The sequence below is a fragment of the Lampetra planeri genome, unplaced genomic scaffold (genome assembly GCF_965212315.1).
Source record: "Lampetra planeri unplaced genomic scaffold, kcLamPlan1.2.h2 scaffold_504, whole genome shotgun sequence".
Classification (NCBI taxonomy): domain Eukaryota; kingdom Metazoa; phylum Chordata; class Hyperoartia; order Petromyzontiformes; family Petromyzontidae; genus Lampetra; species Lampetra planeri.
This window is the reverse complement of record NW_027615327.1, coordinates 30,040-48,809: the sequence shown is the minus strand read 5'-3', so window position 1 is coordinate 48,809 and position 18,770 is coordinate 30,040. Positions and strand designations below refer to the sequence as shown.

Here is an 18,770-nt window from a genome sequence, read left to right as displayed (position 1 = left end):
ACACACATGTGTGTGCATTGCGATAGAGGAATTGACTGCTGCGTGTATCGTCCACGCGATGATTGGAACGAGCTCGCAACCCAGCCACCTCCAACCCGCCCGTGTGACGTAGCAAAGCATCGCTCCGACCGCGTGAAAAAAATATAGAAACAACATTTTTTTTAAAATCCTTTTTATTAAGTTCGCTTGCTTGCTTGCTTGCGTGCTTGCGTGCTTGCTTGCTTACGACCGTGCAAATCTTTCGGTCGTTTTTTAACCCACTTCCCGTGATCCAATCGAGCTGACATTTTGCACACAGACTCGTTGTGCGTGACAATTAATTTTCCTGACATTTTTTTTTCCATAATTTTACACTGTTTAGGGAAAAAAATTTAAATATTTAATTACCAATTGCTTAATGGTGGCAGACAATCATCTGACCCATAGGTGGCAGCCATCTCAAGCCAGAGGACGAGAGGACTCTAGCCGCCACGCATATAAAGGATCTATAGTGAAAAACTTAGTTTTTAGGGGTTAATTTTTTTACATTTCCGGCAGTAAAACGAGAGTTGTGTTGAGATGTTCAGACGCCGAATCGAAACCTTTTGCAAGGAATCACGTCCGCGTGCACCGCACGGATTGTTGGTGAACATGTGTAGGGGTGATAATTGTTTTTATACCCTTCTATCTGGCAACAAAACTGACACCTTTTTACAAGGGAGTCATGTTTGCATAGACCGCAATACCTGCAGTCATAATACAAACAAAAGAACATAACTCTGATAATGTGCACTGTCCTTGAAGTTGATTGGTCCACACCCGAGACAGCTTTCCTTAGAGCCTATTCTCACATGGGTTGGACCAGATGACGCCAAAAGGCGCACAAGGAAAGCTGTCTCGGGGTGTGGACCAATCAACTTCAAGGACAGTGCACATTATCAGAGTTATGTTTTTTGTTTGCATTATGACTGCAGGTATTGTGGTCTATGCAAACATGACTCCTTGTAAAAAGGTGTCAGTTTTGTTGCCAGATAGAAGGGTAAAAAAACAATTATCATATTTTTACTGGCAAATGAGATGCCCATGATGTGTAGGGGTGTCAGGGGAAGGATTCCCACCAATAGGAGGGTTAGTGGGAGGGGTAATCGAGAATTGTAGTGCGTATTTAATGTGGCGCTGCACTCCGATGTTGTAGGAGAAAACATTTATTAAAACGTCTATTTAATTAAGTAGAACGTGTTGTCTATATTTATTTAAAGTTGCGCATTTTTATGTGACGTCACATTTCTCACCCCCCCCCCCTCCTCGTCACACATCGTCACAAATGTCTGACCCCCCCCCCCCCCCCAGGTGCGTGACGTCATTTATGGACGGCCCCTTGGGAAAACATCAAGAAAAATAGCGGTTAGCTGAGTCTCAACGTAGAGTAGGGGAGCGGCAATAACCCCCACCGCGCCATCCCCCGCTATGAATGTGTACCTGGGGAAGGTGGTGATCGCGAACCGTTAAACCAACAAAGCGTTCACCGGCCTTAATCTAAGTTGTCTTGTGGTTGTTGTTGTTGTTGTTTGACTTGCATCCCACGGGGATTTTTGCACACAGCGTTGGTGTAAACGGTGTTTTTCTGAAATATTTTGCTGTCTTTTCTTGGATTTTCTGTTTGCACTTAGTCACATATTCACTTTAAGATGTTTTCTTGTTCATGTTTTTAGTTTTTTTGTTTGTTGCGGTTGCACCCGATTCAAGAGCCGAATGGCTCACAGGGCTACACCTAATAAATGCAACTTGAAACTTGAACCGGCACGAGAGCTTAATCGCGATGGGCGGGCGGGCGGGCGTGGGTGGGGGGAGGGGGAGGGATGGGATTTCCACATTTTAAGATTTCGAGCGCTCGCCGGGCTAACTCCGAACTCACAGAAGAACTCCACTCGACAGCTCCCGGTTCATTTAGCCCCAATAATTACACTCAGAGCCGAACGCCTGTCCTGCGCCAACGCCGAAAATTCGCATTTTCACCCGTTAATTTGGATTTTTTTTTTTTGGGGGGGGAGGGTGGTGGTGGTGGTGGTGGGGGGGTAGCTAACTGGCTGTCTGACAAGCGGAGTAGGGATTAATCACGACTCGTGGAGTCTACGGGAGGAGGTAAGTGGCGCGGGGTGAGCAGTCCGTTCAACGATAATCCGCGACCGCGAATGGCAGTTCCTTCGTAGCGCAAAGTCGTTGCGATGTCTAAACGTCAGCCCCAGAGCGGGAGAGAACCCCCGCTGGTGGCAGTCGAAACGGCTCAGCGAGAGGCGAGGGGGGAGGCCGTGTGCCGGTGCCAGAGAGATGAGCGTGGAGATCCGAGCAGGACTTGGAATGTTGTGCTGCGTGTGAATGCGGCATTTCGCGTAGTTTGAACGGTGGGAGGGAGCGTAGAGAGAGAGGGGTAGAGAGAGAGGGGGTTAGAGAGAGAGGGTAGAGAGAGGGGGTAGAGAGAGAGGGGGTAGAGAGAGAGGGGGGTAGAGGGAGGGGGGTAGAGAGAGGGGGTAGAGAGAGAGAGAGGGGGTAGAGAGAGGGGGTAGAGAGAGGGGGTAGAGAGAGAGGGGGTAGAGAGAGAGGGGGTAGAGGGAGGGGGGTAGAGAGAGGGGGTAGAGAGAGAGGGTAGAGAGAGAGGGTAGAGAGAGAGGGTAGAGAGAGAGGAGGTAGAGAGAGAGGGGGTAGAGAGAGGGGGTAGAGGAGAGAGAGGGGGTAGAGAGAGAGGGGGTAGAGAGAGGGGGTAGAGAGAGAGGGGTAGAGAGAGGGGGGTAGAGAGAGGGGGTAGAGGGAGAGGGTAGAGAGAGGGGGTAGAGAGAGAGGGGGTAGAGAGAGAGGGTAGAGAGAGGGGGGTAGAGAGAGAGGGGGGTAGAGGGAGAGGGTAGAGAGAGAGGGGGTAGAGAGAGGGGGTAGAGAGAGGGGGTAGAGAGAGGGAGTAGAGAGAGAGGGTAGAGAGAGAGGGGGTAGAGAGAGGGGGTAGAGAGAGAGGGGGGTAGAGAGAGAGGAGGTAGAGAGAGAGGGGGTAGAGAGAGGGGGTAGAGAGAGAGAAGGGGTAGAGAGAGAGGGGGGTAGAGAGAGGGGGTAGAGAGAGAGGGTAGAGAGAGGGGGTAGAGAGAGGGGGTAGAGGGAGAGGGTAGAGAGAGAGGGGAGTAGAGAGAGAGGGGGTAGAGAGAGGGTAGAGAGAGAGAGGGTAGAGAGAGAGGGTAGAGAGAGAGGGTAGAGAGAGAGGGGGGTAGAGAGAGAGGGTAGAGAGAGAGGGGGGTAGAGAGAGGGGGGTAGAGAGAGGGGGGTAGAGAGAGGGGGTAGAGAGAGAGGGTAGAGAGAGAGGGGTAGAGAGAGAGGGTAGAGAGAGAGGGTAGAGAGAGAGGGGGTAGAGAGAGGGGGTAGAGAGAGAGGGTAGAGAGAGAGGGTAGAGAGAGAGGGGTAGAGAGAGAGGAGGTAGAGAGAGAGGGGGTAGAGAGAGGGTTAGAGAGAGAGAGGGGGTAGAGAGAGAGGGGGTAGAGAGAGGGGGTAGAGAGAGAGGGTAGAGAGAGGGGGTAGAGAGAGGGGGTAGAGGGAGAGGGTAGAGAGAGAGGGAGTAGAGAGAGAGGGGGGTAGAGAGAGGGGTAGAGAGAGAGAGGGTAGAGAGAGAGGGTAGAGAGAGAGGGGGTAGAGAGAGAGGGGTAGAGAGAGAGGGGGTAGAGAGAGGGGGGTAGAGAGAGGGGGTAGAGAGGGGGGTAGAGAGAGGGGGTAGAGAGAGGGGGTAGAGAGAGAGGGTAGAGAGAGAGGGTAGAGAGAGGGGTAGAGAGAGAGGGGGTAGAGATAGAGGGGGTAGAGAGAGGGGGTAGAGAGAGGGGGGTAGAGAGAGGGGGTAGAGAGAGGGGGTAGAGAGAGGGGGGTAGAGAGAGAGGGGGTAGAGGGAGAGGGTAGAGAGAGGGGGTAGAGAGAGGGGGGTAGAGAGTGGGGGGTAGAGAGAGAGGGTAGAGAGAGAGGGGGTAGAGAGAGGGGGTAGAGAGAGGGGGGTAGAGAGAGAGGGGGGTAGAGAGAGGGGGTAGAGAGAGAGGGGGTAGAGAGAGGGGGGTAGAGAGAGAGGGTAGAGAGAGAGGGGGTAGAGAGAGAGGGTAGAGAGAGAGGGGGGTAGAGAGAGAGGGTAGAGAGAGGGGGGGTAGAGAGAGGGGGGTAGAGAGAGGGGGTAGAGAGAGGGGGTAGAGAGAGAGGGGGGGTAGAGAGAGAGAGGGGGGTAGAGAGATAAGGAAATAACAGAGCGTGCTTCTTCGTGTTGTGGTGGGTTGTTGTTGTTGTTTGTTGTGTCTACGAAGACAACCAAAATGGAAAACACGAGAACATCTCTGGGGGTGGGCTGGGTGGGGAGGGTGGGGAGGGGAGGGGTGGGAAGGGGTTGGGTTGGGGGGTGGGGGGTGGGAGGGGGTGGGGCTGGGGTGGGGAGGGGGCTGGTCACTCCGTGGTGCCCTTATAAAACTCAACGTTTAACCTACTCACGCCGGCTTGCGCCCGCCCTCACAGTCGGGCATATTTGCGGAATACACCACGCCCTGGCCGTTGACCCTGCAGGCCATTGACCGAGCAACCCAACGTTCCTACCAGCTCCCTCCGCAGGAGGGATGTCTTTATTTTTTTTCCTGCCGAGCACCACCGCTGTTCTCCCTCCACTCGAGATGAAATTGTCGGCCACAACGCGTGGACGTGTCGCCCCCTCGTGCAACTCGTGTGTAGGTACACACACGTGTGTAGGTGCAACACGTGTGTTGGTGCAACTCGTGTGTAGGTACACACGTGTGTAGGTACACACGTGTGTAGGTGCAACACGTGTGTAGGTGCAACACGTGTGTAGGTGCAACACGTGTGTAGGTGCAACACGTGTGTAGGTGCAACACGTGTGTTGGTGCACACGTGCGTACCTACACACACACGCGTGTGTAGGTACACACACGCATGTGCCTACACGTGCGTGCCGACACCCAAAACAAAGACAAAGATCCCCTTTATAGCCTGTAACAGACTGTAGGGGCAAGTGCTGTTAGCGAGCAGCACCTATGAAGGCCGGCACAGCACACGAGGGGGGTGGGTGGCCAGCACCACGCCCGGCCGCCTTTGTCTCCCCAGTGGCGATGCTTACTACACACCGCACCAGGTACTCATTTAGAGGCCGAGTCGACCTAGGGGAGGCCCATGACCGGCTCAGATAATCCACACCGGTGTTGTCCGTGAGCGGGAATCGAACTCGGGTCGCCGGGTTCGTAGCGCAGCAATAATCGCCACACAACAACAACAACAACCGCCATTCGCCACTAAGTGGCGGTGACGTCACCACGACGCTTGTGCCAGGCCAAGTGCACCTTGAGGCTACCACGTGAAGTGTCGAACGCCCATTGGCAGGAGGTCACGGGGCAGACCCAGCAGGTGCCACGGGTCGACTGACCGAGATGACCGAGATGACTGGCTGATGCACCACCTGTGCCCCCTACTGTGCCAACTTGCTGTGCTTTAGCCACCCGGCGCTCCGCTCGTTGTTGTGAGCGTCGCTCCTCCGCCCTCCGTTGTTGTTGGAGGGCGACTGCCTCCAACTGCCCAGTAGCGTCCTTCACGAGCCTCCTCACCGCCACACACACACGTGGCCACACAGAGCAGTTTTTTCACTAATTTGAAGGATGTTTTATTTTTTTTTGGGGGGGGGGGGCAGAGCTGTGACGTCATATTTGAGGGGGGGGTCTGACTTTGTGACGCCGTGTGACGAGGGGGGGGGGGTCAAAAAATTTCCCAAAATCGCGTGACGTCATTTATGGACGGCCGCTAAGTGGTGTCTATTTCTCTCATCATGGGACTCTATCGGATGAACGTTGAGCCGTATTGGGGCATGGGGCGACCAGCAAGGTCTGCAATAAGGTAGGGCAATGACAAGGGGTTGACAGGTGAGTGGTATGATATTTGGTTTTTTACCCTTTTATCTGGCAACAAAACTGACACCTTTTTTGCAAGGAGTCATGTTTGCATAGACCACAATACCTGCAGTCATAATGCAATGTATACATTATCAGAATTTTGCAGTCATAATGCAAACAAAAAACATAACTGAAAATGTACACATAATGTACACATTATCAGAGTTATGTTTTTTTTGCATTATGACTGCAGGTATTGTGGTCTATGCAAAAATGACTCCTGGTAAAAAAAGGTGTCAGTTTTGTTGCCCGATAAAAGGGTAAAAAAAACAATTTTCATATTTTTTACTGGCATATGAGGTACCAATGGTGAGGTGAGTTAGTAGTGAATGTACATCGCATTCATCATTTTTAAATCCTTTATATTAAGTTCGCTTGCTTGCTTGCTTACGACCGTGCAAATCTTTCGGTCGTTTTTAGCCCACTTCCCGTGATCCAATCGAGCTGACATTTTGCACACAGACTCGTTGTGCGTGACAATTAATGTTCGTGAAAAAATTTTTCCAAAATTTTCAAAATTTTACACTTTTTAGGACAAAAATATAATATTTAATTGCCAATTGCTTAATGGTGCAATGCAATCATCTGACCCATAGGTGGCAGCCATCTCAAGCCAGAGGACGAGAGGACTCTGGCCGCCACGCATATCAAGGATTTATAGTGAAAAACTTTGTTTTTACGGGTTATACTTGTTATTTATAGAGCGCGCATACCGAGCGGGAATCGAAGCGGGGTAAGAAAATTAACTCCTCCCCCAGCAGTGTAAATGAACTATTGCGGCTAAAGTGTCTCCGTCTTTGGTTGGTTGGTGGAGTGGGGGGGGGGGCTACCCATGTCCGTCCCGTGCTCGAGCCCACCACGGACGAAAGGGGCAGCAGCTGCTCGAGGGGGTCACCGCCGAGTTCACTTTGGTTCTCTTGGTTCTTTCGGTAAAGCCACGTAGGTAAAAAATGAAATTAAAATTAATAAAAATAAAACAATAAAAAAATATAATTTACTTTTATTTTTTATTGTTTAATTTTATAATTATTTATTTTATTTTTTTATTGCTTTCTTTTTATTAATTTTAATTTCATTTTTTACCTACGTGACTTTACCGAAAGAACTAAGAGTATGAATCCTTGCAGTCACGAAAGCTTCAAATCTAGAATTCACTTTGGTTGCAGTGCGCGACGCAGCACACGCGATCCCAGACAGATCGCTCCGTGCATTTTGATGGGGGTCGATTCGTAGAGAATAAAAAAGCCATCGTTGTACCGTACTTCTAAGCTCCCACGCAGATGCCCCCCCACTCGCCCTTTCGCCTGTAAATAAAAACACATTCCTGCAGAGGGAGCTGGTAGGAACGTTGGGTTGCTCGGTCAATGGCCAGGGTCAACGGCGGCGTGGTGTATTCCGCAAATATGCCCGACTGAGGGCGGGCACAAGCCGGCGTGAGTAGGTTAAACGTTGAGTTTTATAAGGGCACCACGGGGTGACCAGCCCCTCCCCACCCAGCCCCACCCCTCCCACTCCCCACCCAGCCCCTCCCCACCCAGCCCCACCCCTCCCATTTTTGGATGCACGACGGACGGACACAATAATCCCCTGTGGGCTGGTGTAACCAGGAGGCTCCTACCAGTACCAGCACTAAACCAGGTGTGGTCAAGTATGGGTACACCACCATAGCCTTGCCAGGGATGCTTGTGGTTTTATCCCCATTTGAGCGTCTTGCAATTAAGCCACCTTCAGCAGAAAATCCACTAAACTCACCGCATCACGCACTCGGCACTAGCAAGTACATTTCATTGGTTAAATTCGAAATTCCATCACAGTTCCTACGATTGCTTTTTCATTGCTTTCATGGCTTTATTTTGGTGATTTCGAAAAGTGTATTGGTTTTGGCATGTTTGTGTTGTTGTAGTACAGAGTTATACTGATGGCCTTAATCTAAGTTGTCTTGTGGTTGTTGTTGTTTAACTTGCATCCCACTGGGATTTTTGCACACAGCGTTGGTGTACGGTGCTTTTTTCTGCAATATTTTGCTGTCTTTTCTTGGATTTTCTGTTTGCACTTAGTCACATATTCACTTTAAGATGTTTTTTGTTCATGTTTTTGTTTTTTGTTTGTTGCGGTGCACCCGATTCAAGAGCCGAATGGCTCACAGGGCTATACCTAATACATGAACTTGAAACTTGAATCGTGGACACGGACAAACTTTGGCGAGGAAAGCCGAGGTGTGTGTGCGTCTCGAGTGGTGGAGGGGGGAGGGGAGGTTGACAGGAGATGGCCACATATTATCACCGTGTTGGAATTAGTATTATAAACATGCCAAGTCCGTACGCCAAATAACTCTTATTAACTTGTCAAAGCACTTTAGCCAAACAAATATCAATGATTAAAGCGATAGCCACCCTCCCTCCCTCCGCAGAGCATAAGTTAATTTTAAGTGGGCCCGTACTGCCTTCAAAACAACATTTTTATTTTTCGATTTAAAGCTTTCGTGACTGCAGGGATTCATCTTCTTGGTTCTTTCGGTAAAGTCACGTAGAAGGGAAGTAATAAAATAATAAAAATAAAACATAATAAAATAATTCTCACGACGTTTCGGCCACAACGCAAGCAGCCGTCCTCGGGTGAAGACCAGGTCTGTCGGGGAGACAGCGGAAACGTCGTGAGAATTATTGTATTGTTTTATTACTTCCCTTCTACGTGACTTTACCGAAAGAACCAAGAAGAGGAAAATAATTCAGAATTATTTTATTATGTTTTATTTTATTATGTTTTATTTTTATTATTTTATTATGCTTTCTTTTTATTATTTTATTATTTCCCTTCTACGTGACTTTACCGAAAGAACCAAGAAGAACAACAACATTGGTGAGCCGCCTGTTTGTTAATTGCACGCCACGTGGGCATGTCACGTTAACGAGAAGTCGTCGCTCCGGCTTTGATGCGTTCGACGGCTACGTGTGAACGTTCACGAGGGCTCGCTCGCTTCCAGGTCGAAGTTGGGGGTGGGGGGGGTTTAGGGGAGTCAGTCTGTTGAATTGCGGTGAACACCTTGTGTGTGCGCGTCTTTAACTCACATTTTGGAATAGGTTAAAGAAAATCCGCACAGCGACAGCGTCTCTCAACTGACACCACCCGCACAGGCAAATCCGGTCTCACACAAAGCCAAAGATACACAACCTCGTATAGCCTGAACAGACTGTTGGGGCAAGTGCTGTGAACGAGCAGCACCTACGAAGGCCGACACGGCAACACACGAGAGGGGTGGGTGGGTGGCCAGCACCACAACAAAGACAAGATAAAGTCAAAGACCCCCCCCCACCTGTATAGCCTTAACAGACTGTAGAGGCAAGTGCTATTAGCGAGTAGCACCTACGAAGGCCGCTACGACTACATATGTAGTAGCTACTACTACATATGTAGTAGTAGTAGCTACGGGCTCCGCACTTTCAATGGCCCCGCGCTAAATGCTTTCAAGCTATCAATTCCGGTTCAGCGATTCTGCACTTGCTCTATTACTATAGTACTATACCGCCTTCAACTTTTACGAACAACCGGGTGTTTAAGGGTAGCGATTTGTCGTATTATCTGGCTGTATAGCAAATGAAAAAATGCAATTACTTCACTGAATTTTTTTTTATATTTCTGTTTTTATTTCTTTATTTTGGACCCCTTTATAACATCTGCTACAAGCCCCACACTCGCTTCATCCGACACTCGGTGGGGGGGGGGTCCCCCAAACCTGTTGGTTCTCTGGACCGCTGCTGGAGTCTCCACGCAAGGTCCGCGTGTGGGTGGAGTGTGGGTGGAGTGTGGGTGGTGTGTGGGTGGTGTGTGGGTGGTGTGTGGGTGGTGTGTGGGTGGTGTGTGGGTGGTGTGTGGGTGGTGTGTGGGCTAAGAGAGGTGGGTGGTGTGTGGGTGGGGTGTGGACTAGGAGAGAGAGGGTGGGTGGAAGCGATCTGCACAATCATTGCCGATTCACTGCTGGAGACGTTCGCTTGCCCGAGAACGCAAATCGCCGTCGACCGCGTGAGCATTTGTGGCACGCGAATCGTGTCCCCAGCGTCGTCATCAAACGGCCACAAAAGTTGAGAACCACCGGAGGTGGACTTCCTCCCCCACCCCCCCACCCCCTACCTCGTCAGCTGTAACGCGACAACAAAGAGTGGTGGGGGGTGTGGCATTCCCTAAGAAGCTCTGCTCCACTGCTGGATGGAGACGCGTTCAGAGCAGCCGTGGTGGTGGTGGTCGTGCAAAAGTTGGTGATGGCGGTGGCGGCGTCGTCGTCGATTCGCTCCGTCAGCGCTTGACGACGAGCGACACGATGAAGACGAGGAGCAGGAGGGAGAGCAGCACCATGAGGATGACGGTGATCACGACCATGCCGCCCGATCGTCCGCCAAACACCGGCACGCTCGCGGGCCATCCCACTGGGCTCTGTGGGCCACCACCACCACCACCCAGCACGGCAAAGCGAGGCACAACACCGTGGCGGCGTGTTAGCGACTTCGTCAATGTACCAGCCAATGTACCAGCCAGCCAATGCACCAGCCAGCCAATGCACCAGCCAGCCAATGCACCAGCCAGCCAATGCACCAGCCAGCCAATGCACCAGCCAGCCAATGCACCAGCCAGCCAATGCACCAGCCGTTCTAAACTTGTTTTTGCTACAACCTGTACCCCCCCCCCCCCCCCACCTTAAAATGTTGACTTGAAACTTTCGTGACTGCAGGAATTCATATTATTTGGTTCTTTCGGTAAAGTCACGTAGTTAGAAGAAAAATAATAATAAAAAGAGTGAATACAAACAAGATGTTTTTTTAATTGCTTTTGTTGTTATTTTTCTACCTATGTGGTTTTTACCGAAAGAACCAAAGAATATGACCCCCCCCCCCCCCCTTGTTGAATTTTGTTTCAATAGAGTATTCCTCCATTCTCCGCCCCTTGCCAGACCCAACATGGTTCCGAGAAATAAAAATGCATGAATAACGAGCATCAATATTTGTAACCAATCGTCCCATTTTTTGTGAGGTATCCCGACTTGGCTAGTAACTGCAAGTGAAAAAACTAAATAAAACAATCAACGGACACTGCACACGTGATGCAAGTTGTTCGCGCTTGCCAGTTACTCTTGGGAACCCAACAAAATTGTTTATGATCAAGGCGTCAGGGTTGGGATCAAACCCACGACCTCCTGCGTACCAGGCGAGGTATTTAACATCTCATAGCCACCGTGATGATGATGAGAGAGAGAGAGACACGCAAACTCCAAATACACAGCAGCAGGCGTCAGGGTCGGGATCGAACCCACGACCTCCTGCGTACCAGGCGAGGTAGTTAACATCTCCTAGCCACCGTGATGATAACGAGAGAAAGAGAGGAACGCCAACTCCAAATACAGCAGCAGCAGGCGTCAAGGTCGGGATCAAACCCACGACCTCCTGCGTACCAGGCGAGGTAGTTAACATCTCCTAGCCACTGCGGGGGCACTTACTTTGATGGGGCTGAAGGGTTCCCGACCAGCCGGTTTCCGCAACGGCCGAGTCGTTCAGAAACACGTAGACGTTCACCCTGCAACCACGAGTATAACAAAAGGCAAACATTGCTCACACCCCACCACCCAGGTAGCCTTAGACGCGGGGCCGGATTAGGATTGTGTAGGCGCCAGGACTATAGGCAACTGTGAGTGCCCCCAGTAATACTGTTTGGTTCGATCGATAAAGTCACATAGGTGGGAAAATACCTACGTGACTTTTCCTAAAGAAGCAAAGAGTATGATTCATGCAGTCACGAAAGCTTCAAAATCAAGATTGAAACCCCCCAGTAAAATTTCAAAATGGAAAACAAAGTTAAAGAACATTTTTATTTATTTTTTGCAAGGCTAATAAATTCTAGATGTGAAGCTTTCGTGACTGCAAGGATTCATATTCTTAGGTTTTTTCGGTAAAGTCACGTAGGTAAAAATGTTTTATTAAAATAACTTTTATTAATTTTAATTTTTTACCTACGTGACTTTACCGAAAAAACAAAGAGAATGAATCCTTGCAGTCACTAAAACTTAAAATCTAGAATTAAGTTACATTTCTTGTATTAGTATTCAATTATATTGTTTGCGTTTTAGATTTGAGTGGGGGGGGGGGGGAGAGTACAGAGTTTTAAGTATTGACTTAAAGACAAGCTCTGTGTGTCTCGGTGTGTCTGTCTTGTTTCTCTAAAATTTAGCAATCTTTGGAAGAACGTAATCAACCAGGTGGGGTGTTGACTTATGTTAGCCGACTATGTTGCATTGCATTATATTTCTAAGTTTACTAGGTTTGTTTTCTCATTCATTCGTACCTGATGATTGCTTGTGTTGAAATCGAAACGTCGTATGCTATTATTTAATTTAGTTTCATTTCTACGCGACTTTACCTAAAGAACCAGAGAAAACAATGTACCGTATAAACTAGTTTCGATTTAAAGTGTTCGTGACTGCAGGGGTTCATCTTCTTGATTCTTTCGGTAAAGTCACGTAGAATGGAAATAATAAAATAATAAAATAAAACATTATAAAATAATTGTCACGACGTTTCGGCCACAACGCAAGCAGCCGTCCTCAGGTGAAGACCAGGTCTGTCGGGGAGACAACTGTATAAACCCAACTTAAAAGTCGCAATGGGTGATATGACCAGGAACGTCATGGCAATGATGAGCGCGCACCAGAAAAACAAAGTTGGAAGCTGTAAAACATTTTTTTTATAAAATTAAAATCTCACCGGTAGAAGGCGCTTGGGTCCAGCAAGGGATTGCAGTTCACGTCGCCGGGATTAGACTCCAGTTTCTCGACGCAATCCTCCGCGCCGAGACGAAAGAGGTCACCCGGCTGGGCAGCTGCCGCCCTCTGCCCTGGCTCCACCATGGCCCTCCACCGCAGCCGCACGGCGTCGCTAAGCGGCGCCAAGGGCCGAGACCCCGAGCCGCCCGGCGAACTGGCGACGACCTCACCGGCGGTCGCGCGAATCGGCGTCGGCGTCACCGTCGGTACCTCGGTGAACGTGGGGACTCGATCGGCGGCGCGGGCCAAGTCGGCGAGGACGGGAACCCAGCGCGTCAACGCCGCCGTGCCGTTCTGCAGCAGCTCCTCTTCCTCGGCAGCCGCGCCAACGCCGCCACCGCCGCCGTCTCTCAAAGCCCTCAGCGAGTTCAACATCGCAGACGTTCTGCCCAACAGCGGCACGGCGCGCTCGCTGGTCAAGTTTCCGTCTGCGGTGGCCGCCAGCTTCTGGAGGTCGCCCAGCAGCGCCGCGAGGTTGCCCAGCAGCTCGGCGCGGCTCGCGAGCCTCGGTGGCGTCGATCCTCCCGAGGTAGCGAGGGCCACCGTGGTGGTGGTGGTGGCGGCGGCGGCGGCGGCGGCCGGCGGTGGTGGTGGTGGCGGAAAACGAAACGGCCGCGCGCGTTGACGATGGCGCTGAGGTCACCTGCGGCGTGGGCCAATCTCGCACGGTCTGCCGTCCGTCGGCCCTCTCGGTCAGAGCTCGCTCGCGTCGAGACGACCGCTCGCTCGCCGTCGCTCCGACACCACCACCACCACCGGCTCCCGCGCTCAGCGCCTTCACCTGCTCCGAGGTCAACCCCAGCCGCTTGGCAACCTCGGCCAGAATCGAAGCGGCGGTGAGGTTCGCCGTGGCGTTGACCGCGCCGAAGAAAGCGGCGACAGTGTCGGAGCCGAGACCCAATTCGCGGCTGAGATTTGTGAACGCGGCCATCTGCTCCGGCGTCAAGACACCGACGACGTCGCTACCGAGAACGTCGCCGTTCTGAAACTCGCGACTGGCGTTAATTGCCGATGCGCGGACCGGCAGGAGCCAATCCTCGGGGCGAAGCACGCAGCCGGGTAGCGGCAGCGCGGCCACCACGTAGGTGGTGGCGTTGGTGGCGCTCCCGTTGGAGACGCGCCTCTGGTAGCCGGGGATGACCTCGGGGTGACTGATGTCTGCACACAGAGCGAGCGAGCGGGGGAGGGAAAGAGAGGGGGATTTAAGGAGACCCGGTCATGGACGATTTGCTTGCGGTGTGGTTGTCTCGCGTGGTGCCTGGCCACGAGGAATTTTTTTTTTAAATCGGGGAAACTTTATCATCTCCTTTGGTTCTCTCGGTAAAGTCACATAGAAAGAAAATAAATTAAATAGAACACGACGTTTTGATTGTAACACAAGCAGTCGTCATGAGGTAGAAAACAAACCTAGTGAACTTAGAAATGCAATTTTGATTTGGAGCTTTCGTGACTGCAGGAATCCAATATGTGTTATAATTACGGTCTTGGGCTGTTGCAACCACAGGGGATTATTGTGTCTGTCCGTCGTGCATCCAAAAATGGGAGGGGTGGGGAGGGGAGGGTGGGGAGGGGCTGGGTGGGGAGAGGCTGGTCACCCCGTAGTGCCCTTATAAAACTCAACGTTTAACCTACTCAGGCCGGCTTGCGCCCGCCCTCACAGTCGGGCATATTTGCGGAATACACCACGCCGCCGTTGACCCTGGCCATTGACCGAGCAACCCAACGTTCCTACCAGCTCCTTCCGCAGGAATGTGTTTTACAGGTTTGAGGTGGGTGTCACCCAAGGGCAAGTAGGCGGAGTTCAAGATAGAAATGCAATACAACAGAGTGTCGGCTAACAACAGTAAGCACCTTACCTGCTGACCGAGAGAGACGACAAAGATCCCCCGTGTAGCCTTAACAGACTGGAGGGGCAAGTGCTGTTAGCGAGCACCTATGAAGGCCGGAACGGTACACGAGGGGGTGGGTGGCCAACACCGCGCCCGACCGCCTTTGTCTCCCCAGTGGCGATGTTTACACACCGCACCAGGTACTCATTTAAGGCCGAGTCAACCTAGGGGAGGCCCAGGACCGGTTCAGATGATCGTCACTGGTGTTGGCCGTGAGAGCAGGAATCGAACCCGGGTCGCCAGGTTCATAGCGCAGCGCGCTAACCACTGCACCACCGCTCCCCGCTAGAGAGCGACGACACAGAAAGACAGACACACAGCGAGAGACAACAGAGACACACACAAACTTGATCCTGCTAGCTCAGAGGGTCCCCCCCAGCCTTCCTCACCGGGTTCGGGGACGTTGGATGCGCTGGAGCGAGTGACGGCCACGCGTAGCGAGTAGCTGCCCGTGCCGTTGGCGTTGGGCAGCAGGAGTTGGACGCAGCGAGGCAGCACGAGGAGCAGGGAGCGACTGCTCCGCGCGGCCAAATACACGGACGCGTCCGCCTGCGTCACGGGCATACCTGGAGATTTTCGGACAAAAGTCGGTCACTCGTTCACCCACCCACCCAGTCAGTCAGTCACTCGTTCACCCACCCAGCCAGCCACTCGTTCACCCACCCACCCAGCCGTTCGTTCACCCAGCCGTTTGTTCACCCACCCAGCCAGCCGTTTGTTCACCCACCCAGCCAGCCACTCGTTCACCCACCCACCCAGCCGTTCGTTCACCCAGCCGTTTGTTCACCCATCCAGCCAGCCACTCGTTCACCCACCCACCCAGTCGTTCACCCACCCACCCAGTCGTTCACCCACCCACCTAGCCACTCGTTCACCCACCCACCCACCCACTCGTTCACCTACCCAGCCACCCAGCCACTCGTTCACCCACCCACCCAGCCACTCGTTCACCCACCGAGCCAGCTAGTTACTCGTTCACCCACCCACCCAGCCAGCCACTCGTTCACCCACCGAGCCAGCCAGTTACTCGTTCACCCACCCACCCAGCCAGCCACTCGTTCACCCCACCCACCCAGCCATCCACTCGTTCACCCACCGAGCCAGCCAGTTACTCGTTCACCCACCCACCCAGCCAGCCACTCGTTCACCCACCCACCCAGCCAGCCACTCGTTCACCCACCCACCCAGTCACTCGTTCACCCACCCACCCAGCCAGCCACTCGTTCACCCACCGAGCCAGCCAGTTACTCGTTCACCCACCGAGCCAGCCAGTTACTCGTTCACCCACCGAGCCAGCCAGTTACTCGTTCACCCACCCAGCCAGCCACTCGTTCACCCACCCACCCAGCCAGCCACTCGTTCACCCACCGAGCCAGCCAGTTACTCGTTCACCCACCCAGCCAGCCACTCGTTCACGATGTTGCGGCTGCGTTGGCAGTCGTGCGTGCAAACACAATAACACGCATCGGTTAACGTATGCACGTTGAACTTCTTTCGCACCGTACGTAGCAAACCGTGCTAATTAATTGTGCGGGGGGGGGGGGCATACTAATCACAAACATCAGTTCTAAAGAAATTATTGTTCGAGATTTTCAAGTGCATAGCTCCAATGGCTTCCCGATATCGACAGTGAAGAGCGTTCCAGACGGCCGCAGGAGCGCATCCGAAAGTGCGCGATGGAACACCGTGGCATCGAAAGGAAAATTAAATAAAATAGGCGACGTTTCGGGCAATGGCCCTTCTTTATTAGGACGAAGGACCATCTCCCGAAACGTCGTCCATCATATACGCTTCGCCTTTTAAAGGCGACAGCGTTGTCAGTGACGAACGGGGTTGCGTGTTATGGTTTGCGCACCACTAATAAATAGCGCACCACCTACAAACATTTTGGTTTAATTCCTTAAAATTTTTAAAATAAATAGGGGGTGAGGGGGGGGGGTTGCAGTTACAGACAAACCGGGGGCAACCTCAGTAGCTGCACACTGAGGATCGTGCTGGCGTGGGAGATGGAGCGATGGATTGGGTTCAGCTCGTGCACAGGAGGCCCGGGGTGGCTCGTTGCATCGAAAGACTGCGCGCGCGCGAGCGAGCGAGCGAGAGAGCGAGAGTGGTTTTACTGGTAGGAACGAAGTGGACCAGCCTACAATAGATTATTTCGTCCGTCCGACTGTCCGTCCGTCCGTCCGAGTAGCAACATCGCCCCCTACTGCAAACACTTGGCAGGACCCTACAAAAAACCTTTAGACTCAGTGGGGCTTTCCTGGCTTAACAAGTGTAATAATACATTATGTTTATATTCTTTGGTTATTCGTTCCTACCAGCCCACCCCGCAGGGTCCTGTTCATCCAGCAGTGGACTAAGACTGCCCTGCAGTGGCAGCAGAGGGCACTTACTCAGATGAACTCGAGTAGCGTTGGCTTCGACGGAAGAAGATGAAGAAGCACGTGGGCTCAGCACGGTCACCAGCATCATCATCAGCCTCATCATCCGCAGCAAGCGAAGCGCGTTCATATTCAACCAAATTCAACAACGAACCCAAACCCGTGGGGGGGGGGGGGTCACAAAATCGTAATTCTCGCTCGACTTTCACCGCTCCTCAATCTCCACGCTGCCGATCCAGACTCTCCGGCTCCACCCTCCCACGCTCCTCCTCCCCTCCTCCCCCCTATTTAACACGTCGCTCAGGCGCGGGCACGCAGGTGGACAGGTGAGAGTCACCCTCACGTGATGAGCACTAATTACCACGAGCCCTCGTTGTCTATTAACTCCCCCCCGCACCTCCCACCACCCACGCCTCCCCCCTTCCCACCCCCGCCTCCCACCCCCCCCGCCCCTCCCACCCTCCCCCCGCCCCCTCCCACTCTCCCCCCCACCTCCCCCCCCGCCTACCCCCCCTCCCACCCCCCCCTCCCACCTCCCCTCCCACCCCTCCTCCCACCCCCCCTCCCACCCCGCCTCCCACTCCCCCGCCCCTCCCACCCCCCCCGCCCCTCCCACCCCCCCCCGTCCCTACCCCGCCCCTCCCACTCTCCCCCCCGCCTCCTCCCCCCCGCCTACCCCCCCTCTCACTCCCCCTCCCACCCCGCCCCTCCCACCCCTCCTCCCACCCCCCTCCCACCCCCCTCCTTCCAACCAACCACCCATCCCTTATCAATTCCACAAGGAGGAAACAATCAAACAATCAACGACCTCGCGATCATTGATTTACTTACACACACACACACACACGCGCACGTGGTGGTGAACGGAGGTGGGAAGACGGTGCCTCTTGCATCGTTTCAATTTGCCAATTAACTGGGATGGATTTTTCATTTATTGTTTACCATCATGTCTACTAGTGTATTGTATTACATTGCTGTTTTTTTTTCTTTTTTACCTTTTCTTGTTTCATTGTATGCAATGGCAGAGATTAGGGATTTATAAAGTACAACCGTAACCATAATCATATAAACAGAAATCTATTTCATAGTAATATATGGGGGGGGGGGCATTTTGAGCATATTTGAATATTGGAGGGGTGGGGACACATAATATAATTACTATAATTATATTATAATACGGTAGGAACCTCCTGGTTCCGCGTCTCTGTGTGTCTCTCTGTCTGAGCGTGTCTGTCTGATCTGTATATCCCCCCTCCGTATCTCCCCGTGTCTCTGTGCGTCTGTGTGTCTGTGCGTGTCCATCTAATCCATATCCCCGTGTCTCTGTGCGTCTGTGTGTCTGTGCGTGTCCATCTAATTCATATCCCCGTGTCTCTCTGTGTCTCTGTGTGTCTGTGCGTGTCTCTCTGTGTCTCTGTGTGTCTGTGCGTGTCTATCTGATCCATATCCCTGTGTCTCTCTGTATTTCTCTCCGTGTCTTTCTGTCCCCGTGTCTCTCTGTCCAAGTGTCAATGTGTCTGTGCGTGTCTCTGTGTCTATCTGATCCCTGCCTCCGTGTCTCTATAATCTGTATATCTCCCTGTCTATCTGCATCAGTGTCACTGTGTCTGTGCGTGTCTCTGTAATCTGTATATCTCCCTGTGTCTGTGTGTCTGTACGTGTCTATGTGTGTCTCTGTGTATCTACCTGTGTCTCTATGTGTCTGTGCATGTCCATCTGATCCCTATCCCCCTGTCCCTCTGTATCCGTGTCTCTCTGTGTG

General features: G+C 52.3%; 1 protein-coding gene across 1 annotated transcript; it reads right to left on the bottom strand.

Annotated features, from left to right (window-relative positions):
- Positions 1–12,765: 12,765 nt before the first annotated feature.
- On the bottom strand, positions 12,766–17,286 carry LOC144741326 (uncharacterized). The gene is made up of 3 exons (XM_078623906.1): positions 17,021–17,286; positions 15,017–15,193; positions 12,766–13,896 (listed from the first exon to the last, which is right to left on the bottom strand). Exons 1-3 carry the CDS (start codon positions 17,136–17,138, stop codon positions 12,905–12,907), a joined length of 1,287 nt encoding a protein of 428 aa, XP_078480032.1. The 5' UTR covers positions 17,139–17,286; the 3' UTR covers positions 12,766–12,904.
- Positions 17,287–18,770: the final 1,484 nt, after the last annotated feature.